General features: G+C 44.5%; 1 protein-coding gene across 4 annotated transcripts in view; it reads right to left on the bottom strand.

Annotated features, from left to right (window-relative positions):
- Positions 1-943: 943 nt before the first annotated feature.
- The window catches only part of arhgef12a (Rho guanine nucleotide exchange factor (GEF) 12a), a 37,953-nt gene continuing 30,455 nt past the window's right edge, over positions 944-8,441 (bottom strand). For all 4 annotated transcript variants that reach the window (XM_072392484.1, XM_072392485.1, XM_072392486.1 and 1 more), the window contains 16 exons: positions 8,121-8,267; positions 7,430-7,515; positions 6,629-6,754; positions 6,332-6,446; positions 4,986-5,086; positions 4,739-4,816; positions 4,493-4,568; positions 4,204-4,371; positions 3,956-4,043; positions 3,779-3,856; positions 3,609-3,703; positions 3,306-3,506; positions 2,952-3,188; positions 2,558-2,784; positions 2,363-2,438; positions 944-2,263 (listed from right to left, as the gene is read on the bottom strand). In XM_072392484.1, coding sequence (XP_072248585.1) covers positions 2,253-2,263; positions 2,363-2,438; positions 2,558-2,784; positions 2,952-3,188; positions 3,306-3,506; positions 3,609-3,703; positions 3,779-3,856; positions 3,956-4,043; positions 4,204-4,371; positions 4,493-4,568; positions 4,739-4,816; positions 4,986-5,086; positions 6,332-6,446; positions 6,629-6,754; positions 7,430-7,515; positions 8,121-8,267 — 1,910 coding nt within the window. In that variant the 3' untranslated portion in view covers positions 944-2,252. The remainder of the gene's footprint in view (positions 2,264-2,362; positions 2,439-2,557; positions 2,785-2,951; positions 3,189-3,305; positions 3,507-3,608; positions 3,704-3,778; positions 3,857-3,955; positions 4,044-4,203; positions 4,372-4,492; positions 4,569-4,738; positions 4,817-4,985; positions 5,087-6,331; positions 6,447-6,628; positions 6,755-7,429; positions 7,516-8,120; positions 8,268-8,441) is intronic.

Below are 8,441 nucleotides of genomic sequence, written 5' to 3'. Positions count from 1 at the left end.
GCAGAAGAACAAAGCTAAGAAATAAAACGTAGAGGGATGAAAACATCGCTTGCTACAAAACAACTGGAGTTTTTTGCAAGCATGACAATTTCCCAGAGACAACTGGCCAAAACTGATTGCATGAAGACTTTGAATTGTCAGCCATTTACTTTGGAACGCCTTTTTCACCAAATCTCGTACCCAACTAGTCGAACAAAGCTGGCAACCAACAACTAACAGGTGAACACAGAGGATTATTAGACAGAAAAGCATCTGGCAGCTTCTAGCTGAAAATTCGACTAAAATTCCTCACGTGAGCTCAAACACAACTCTAAATAGCCGTCGTAAGTTTCCACCAAGGCTGGGTGTCAAAATAGCGGAGGTTTGCCAACAGTTCAGCCTCTTTTGTCATCGGTTATGGAGCATTAAGGAAAATAAGATAATGTCAGTTGACACTATCCTGCAAAAAAACAACCTGGTGACTATTAAAATATTAGATATTAATCACACATAGTGTTTACCACCTGATACATGCACGGACAACAGGATAGCACATGTACAGAAACATTAGGCCTGCTGATTAGTTTTAATATCCTGTCAGGTATCACTGCTCATGTCTGAGCAATAATTCAACCTGATACCAAATAGAGTCAAGCTACACAGTCAGTTCCATGCCTTTGTCGTTGAAAGCTTATGGCTCATCACCATAACTAAACATTTCTTTGAGTTATTTCACCAACAGTGTGAGGATTCAGGCATAAGTGACCTTTCTTTGAACAGTCTGCCAAACCATCAGAAGGCGCCCTTGGATCTTTCTCACGTTTTCAGCAAAAGAAATGGCCTTTGATCATTTCTCCACCGCAGAAACTGACATTCAACAAGGACTGCAGCGGTAAAATGTCTGAGTGAAGTCGCTGCATTAGACTGACACACGATCACGCAAGAAGAAAAACGCTTTAGAGACTTTTCCTTTTTGAACATCATGGCACCATTTATTTCTCGAAGTTATGCATAATCTTCCAACTTGATCATTTTTGCCGTATATGCTGAACTTCATGACATTATTAGAATATCAGGCAGTAGATTCGGCAGCGCCAACGGTAGCACGGAGAAGCGGCATCTCTGCTGGAAGCGGATACATGAAGAGCATCGCCACTCCTTGTCGGAGATGGGGAAAACAGGGCAAGATAACCAGAAGCAGATGAGGAGGTGTTACATATAGAGTGTGGGAGGGGATAAATAAGCAAGGAAGCCAGTGTGCTGCCTGGAGGAGGAAAGGGGGGGTGACACCCATACATGTTCACAGGGAAAAGAAGGTGAATCACACGCAAAAGGAAAAAGAGGAGCAGAAGAGAGGCAAAATACCTCGTTAACGGCAAGGAGGACGAAGGAGTCAGCACAGAAATGCAACAGGACCAGATCAGAGCCCAGAGACTCTTCATTCTAGTTAACACCACACCAAGAATTTATCTGAAATCCTAGACAATTTTCAAGAGTTTTAACACAACGGGATCTATCCATCACCAGTGCAACTCTGGCCTCTATCGATCTGAATATAGTGCTGCCATTCATCAATATATGCGAGGGTGCTCGTATGCTAGCAAGCACTCACTCACACACGCACACACACACACACAACCACGCACACACACACACCGTGTGTGAGTGAAGCAGGATAAGCAGCCAAAGGGTAACACCATGGCCAAAAGCATGCAAGCAATGTGGGAAACACTTTAAAAAAAAAAAAAATAATGAAAAGAAAGAAAGAAAATAAATACATCTTGGGATAAAAAAAAAAAAAATCTTAATACATTATCTTAAAACTTTCCTTTTCTTGTTTTGTGTTTCATATATATATATTCTAAACACACATCTTTGTACATTTTGGTATAAGTTCTGTTTCTTGCAGGGAGCTTAGGGGAAAACGGGTGTTCGATGGTCGAAGGGGGTTGAGGTTCCGGGACAATCCCACTTCCCTGATTGCCTTGTGCTGAGAAGGGGGCGGGGGGGTGGTGGGGGGGGGGGGGGGGGGGGTGCGGCATCACACAGATGAATCCTCCCTTCAAACGTTTTTAGCTCATACTTAAGTCTCTCGTTCTCTGTGGCGACCCTGGGCAACGGCGATGGAAAAAAAAAAATAAAGAGGGCTCAGCAGTGAGAGGACAAGCTTATAATACGTCCAGAAAGTCCAGGACACATGAAGTAGGAACAGACTACAAGTCGGCGCTTCCTCTTTGGGACCGGAGCCAAAAGCTGCAGCACTGATTTCCACACTATCTCTTAACTGGGGAGGGGGAAAAAAAACACGATGTAAGATTAGAAGCATGACAGATACGAGAAGCGACTCATGCTTCAAGAGTGAGTGTTTCAACTGTGTCGGTACCTTTGTTTGCATCCCTGTCTGCTGCTGACCTCTCTGGCCTTTGGCGTATCAGATTATTGTACTTGCTCTCAACCTCCTGTGAAGCAAAGAATAAAATGTGCTGCCAGATCCCGCAATAACATGACCACAAAGCGCATTCATCGGTTTTTATTTTCACTATGCGTGCCGAGGAGCTGAGAACAAACATGTCTGTACCTTCAGATAGTTGAGGTTGGCCTGCAGATTTCTTAAGTGAGACAGCACCTGTCTGCTGAAGGTGGAAAGGCTGCCGGCCTGCGACGTTGAGGAAAATCTCAAATTGATGCCAGAGTCGGCAGCGCAGCCTTGTGAGGTCCTCAGCTGCTTCCCTGTGGCCGACGCCAAGATGTCGTCGTCTGTGCTGCTCTCCCCCGGGCCGCCGTAACCCTCCAGGACCAAGCATCCTGTGGGGAGGAAATAAATAAATGATCAACTTTTAATACCCCCGCTGGAAGAGAACAAGTTCAGGGAGACACACGGATGGCAAACAGAACGGAATTGATTAAGGATTCTTTTAAAAATTGTTCATCTTGAGACAAAAGCCAACATTGTTCCAACGTCCTGCACTCACCGTAATCTTCCGGTGAGTCGAAAAAGCCAGTGTCCCCTGACCCTAAGTCCTGAGCCAGGTCCTCTGTCTGGGAGCTGCTTTTCTCTGAGCCGTTGTGGACCATCACCTTAGCACGGCTGTCTATTGGGGTCCGCAGAGAGGTGGTCCTGAGGAGCCGGGCCCCTGTGGGGCGTTTGGTTTGCTCTGCTGCCTCCTGGGACATCAGCTGGGTCACCAGCACCTGCTTTAATGCCGCCACTGAGGGACGGTCCAGAGATAATGATCGTTTCTCTTTTTGAACACAGTGTCTCAGCACAGTAGGTTCATTCACTACAAATGCAGCGCTTGGTTTGATTTATGTTTCTGCTCTCTTACATGTTTTCAGTGCTTCGTCGGCCCTGGAAGGAAACACATCAAACGAGTCCCCTCCTCTGTTGTTCTCTGCCATTTGATAAGGAAGCTCTGGGTCCACAAAGCCTTCTTCCTCCTCCTCATCTGCCTTTACTTCCTCGAACGGATTACTGCCAGGTAGAGAACTCTGCAAAGCACCTCGAGAGGCTGAACTGCTCTCTTTATCTGAGGAGGGACAATTAAAATTACCAGAGGAGGATTATCTCCACTGTTGACTGTGGGAGAACATTTGAGCAAAGTGGATAAAAAAAGAGCTGCTTAAGTCACCTGTGGACTGAGTGCTGCCGGTGGATGTGCGGTCCGGGTCTCTGCTCAGCCTGGAAACACCTGCTGTTATGATCTCCACGCCATCCCTCTCCCCACTGACACATAAGCAAAATCTTAGTTTAGTAACGAGCTCAAACCCCGAAAGTTCTAAAAAGTAGAAAGACACATACTCAGTCTGAGGTAAAGGTATGACGCTGTGAGGCTTGACTTTAATAGCATCAGCTCTCTGGGAGATCAGACTCTGCCACCTTGTGTCGGAGGACAAAAAACAAAACAAAACTATCAGCCAATTGAACAAATAAATCAATAAGAATCCAATCAATCAATCAGAAGGAAGCTGGTCTCACGTTTTCTGATCGGACACTGTGGGCGCCATAAGCTCATAGATCTGGGCGCCGTTGTCGGACATGGAGAGAACGAAAAATGATCTGTTGTCTGGCAGGAGAGAAGACGAACAGAGGATTCGGGGTGAGATTCTCTGCGAGGATTTGCAAAATCCTTCTCCCGCGTAATGAATGCAAAGCCCAAGGCTGAGCGCTTTTTAAGTAAAGCAAAACGCTTTCCATTTAAATCCCAAAACCAAACGTGAACTGACCTGTAGCCACAGAACGCACGAGTACAGTGCTGAGTTTGATGATGGGACTGAAGATGTGTTTGGTATCCGCAGTGCTCGACAGGTTCTTGCTGTGACACTTCAGGATCAGACGCTCGTCTTGTTTCTGCAGCAGAACGATAATGTCCTCCAGGAGGAGTGTGTACAGCTCTGAAATGAGACGGTCAGAACGCACGTTTTCGCTGTCAAACGGCGATAAACTGAAGATGCAAGCTGTGCAGTATGAGCGACGGATGCGTAATCAAATTCTAACAAAGCGCTGATTACAAACCAATAGTCTTGTCCTTGTTCACTTTCCATGACAGCGAACCCTCGTGCACCAGCGTCTTCTTGGTGAGATCCAGGTTCTGAAGGGTGGAAAATAAATAAAAAGGCTTTTAAGTATTGGTTACTGGTCCACAGAGTCATTTTCACATATTTTTTTTTTTATCTTGCCCATATTTCAGGCTCCATATGTGGGTGTGTTACTACTGAGGACACTTTAACCGGAGCTGTAAAGGTGGTGCAGATAACTCACCTTTAGCTCGAGGATCACGGGGTTGTCTGTCTGCTTTAGAGAGGAGAGGTCCAATCTTCTTTGATAGTCCTCTAACCTCTAGAGAAAAGGAGAAAAAAAAACAGGAAAAGGGGGTGAGCGAGCACTCGCTGAGAGGAGGATAAATCATGTCAGAGCGAGAAAAGAAGAGGACTTAATATGAGACTGATGAGAAAATCCAAGAGATGGCATGAATGAGGTTTAAAATAACAATTATTTAATTATTTACCTGCTTGTCCTCAGATTCCTTCACAGCCTGGTTGACATGAGTGAGAATCTTCCTACAGCACTCTGCTGCCTGCTTCACTTTGTCCTTCTCCACCGCATTGTCTGTAAAATATAGACATCAAGCAGTGAGATCTCCTCAGCTTCGCAGGAAGCTGTCCGGCAATTTGATACGTCCCCCGTCCATTAACACGCCATCATTCTCAAAAATTATGATAAAGCAAGAAGAGGCGTTATGGGCCTGTAATAGCCGGTTATACTTTATCACTCGTGTTTCCCCAGTGTGAGACCCAGACTGCAGCCAAGACTGAAATGATGACCCAATAATGGGCGCCACAATTCATGAAATGTGCACCGTCGCTCCAGATCATAATGATAAGCTCTACATTAGTCCCTGTAATCATTAATAGTTGGCATGTTGCCTCGCAGAGCCTCCGTCGAGACTGTTTCGCTGAAATTCGAGGGTTGATTTTTATTTTTTTTTTTACCCCCTATTCTTTTCCCTCAGTTCCCAGATGTTTACACACTGCTGTCAAAAGAAGAGGAGATTCTACACTGTGGGAAACGCAGCCCTGCACCAAATTCTTCAGAGACATGCTGCTATCAAACTCAAGAGGAGCCCGTATTTTTGGGAAAAAGGTAAAATGTCTTACTTTCAACACTTGATAGGTTTTCTACCTTCAATCGTGAATTGCTTATTGAGTTTATGGGATTGTGCAAATCACTGCATTCTGTACTTCTTTACATTTTTCACAGCGTTCCAACTTGCTTTTCTAAATCAAGGTTGTATGTTCTCCAGAGAATTAACGATGTGACTGATCTGAATATCAGAAGAGAGGAAAGTGTAACCACTGTTATCAAGGTGGTCAAATGCAGAGGTGCTGCAGCGGTACCCAAGAAGCAAGTATTCATTCCTAACTCATCATCCAGCCACATCTCTCACGCCCATCCGAAGAAATAAGCCAACCAGCCTCTGTAAAGGACATGACTTCAGACAAAGCACAACTTTTTTTGGTCACCACTGCTTCTCAAAAGTAGATCCCAGTCACTATGGGGACTTAAAGAAATAGTTCATGTCTTCTCTGACTATTTATAGCACACATAACTCCTCAAGAAAATGACTGGTGGGTTAATGAAAATAAGAATAACTGTTAGTTGCAGCTACTTAATGACAACCCGTTACATTTTTTGGTTTATTTCATCATTACCATGCACAGTGTTGAATTACTCCCCTTAATGTAGCGCTCAATGTGAAATAACAATCTAGTGAACATGAGGTAACTACACATGGAAAACAAAAAGCATCGTTAACTGCAGTAAAAGAGCTCTGATAAGTCAACAACAATGCACCTGTGTACTTGACGATGTTGTCCAACAGCAGGGGGTATTTTGTGAGCCGTAGCATCTCTACAGGAATGATGTCCTTAAGCTGCAGTCTGCGACACAGTCTGTTACTCTCTGCCTCCTGCAAATCGACAAAAATCAAAGTTGGAGGTTCTTGTGCATTCGGAGAAAAGCCAGAATATCTATTGAATACTTACAAATGCTAAACTGAGCTACTAAAGTGTAGTCCTGAGCATCCATTTAGTGCAGTATGTTCAAGCTGTCATACACTTTGTCTGCACTGTGTGAGCATAATGCGAGTACCTGAATGAATGAGATAAACCTCGAGTCTTTCTTCTGCTTGGTCTTGATGATCTCCAGAGCAAAAGGCTGGTTACTGCAAAATGTCCCCACTGCCTGCTTGATCTTCTCCTCCTCTGCACCGCTGAACTGTAGACACGAGAGCATGAGACGGACAGAAGCCCAGTCAGTCCAGGTCAGGGTTATGTAGCATGGCGACGTCTTAGATGCAACCCGTATAATAAGTGAACGACTCCCAGAAGTGGGCCAGACTTATGTCCTTTTAGCAGAGGCGGCTTAAAGCTCAATGCAGACTGGATCAATGCTCAGACCCTCAGGGGACCGGTTACCCTGCTTATCCCCCATAGAGAGGATTCAGATTAGGCTGCCAGTAGAATATATCACATCGAATATATCACACATGATACTGAGATGTGTAAATGTCAGCCGAATCTAGGGCAGCTTCTGACGTGAACATTTATTGAGGAACGAGGTTGAATTTCTCAGATTTGCTTCCACTGTGATAAAATTTGTTTTCACTGAGAAGAGCCGATATTCTGCTGTCCCGTGTTTTAACTGTAAGAAATTTAATACAGGATTTCATCCAAAAAACCATCCAGTAATCTCACCTCTATCACATATAAACTTTAATGTGGAAATGACGTGTTGGAAACTGATAAAATCAATCCAATCCCAACGTCATTTTTTCCCCCTCTTCCTTAGATTTCTGTTTAGTTCCAGTCACATCGGTCATGTTGAAACTCGTGCAGCACACACAAGTATTTGAGAGAGGAAACACACTTATGGCTCGACAGTTGTACTCACCCACGACAGCAAGTCGTCTCCGATCTGATCGATTACTGAAGACTCATTTCTCTTCCGAACAGCGGTCATTTGCTCAAGTATTGAAACTGAAAGTTAGAAGTGATGCACCAATTAGGCTTGTCAAGAAAACAGAAGGTTAAACGCTACCTGATACTAAAAATCTCTGTGTAATCAGATACTGCAGTGCAACCCTGAAACATGCCCAGGAGGGAGCTTTTTACTCCTCTGCAGCGTGGCTGCATGTAACCACGCTGCAGAGGAAGAGCTGCCATTCACCACAGAAGTCACATCTATTAACGGAGCAAAAGAGAGACCCAGTCAACCAAATAACTTCAGTCAACAGGCAACTCAACGCAATATCCGTTCCATCTCGACATCAGGACTGATAAACAAACAGGAATACAAAGTTGATGTTTTCTTTAAAAAGGAAGGCCTGCACTTTAATCGCCTCGTGTTTGAAAGAAAAAAACACACTCATTTTTTGTTTTTTTCTTCTATATGTTACAGGGAATAAAACGTCTGCATCTCTGTGTTAAACAGCAGAAGAACACACATGAGCGTGTTACAGTAGTTCGGCTTTAATTTAATTAACGCTCATTCATGCTTTGCTGCTTATCAGAGGTTTAAGTGCAGTCGTGCATGGGACACATTTCTGGCAGGTTTCAGTGTGTGTGTGTGTGTGTGTGTGTACCATGCAGCTGGAGAACCTCTTCCAGGTTGGTGAAAATGTTTTTGATGTCAGCAGGAGGAAGGATTGCATCTTTGGAAAGCTTCTGATAGAAGACATTATCCAAAACTTTCAGCATCCTCACGTGTGCACGCTCCGTGTAAAACAGCTCTGGGGGCACAGTGAAAGTGGTTGAGTTAAGATGGCGGGCAGCTCACACAACACACGTCGACAGTTGGCAGAAACCTGGGAGTGGATCCCATCAACTGCTCTGCTGTCCAACTCCCTCCTCTTCCACTCATCAAACAGTCTCATAAAGCACCTTATGGGGGAAACCTGGTTGAT

This window comes from Leuresthes tenuis, unplaced genomic scaffold (assembly GCF_036924035.1).
Source record: "Leuresthes tenuis unplaced genomic scaffold, fLeuTen1.0.hap1 SCAF_9, whole genome shotgun sequence".
Taxonomy (NCBI): Eukaryota; Metazoa; Chordata; class Actinopteri; order Atheriniformes; family Atherinopsidae; genus Leuresthes; species Leuresthes tenuis.
This window is presented reverse-complemented; position numbering and strand designations above follow the sequence as displayed.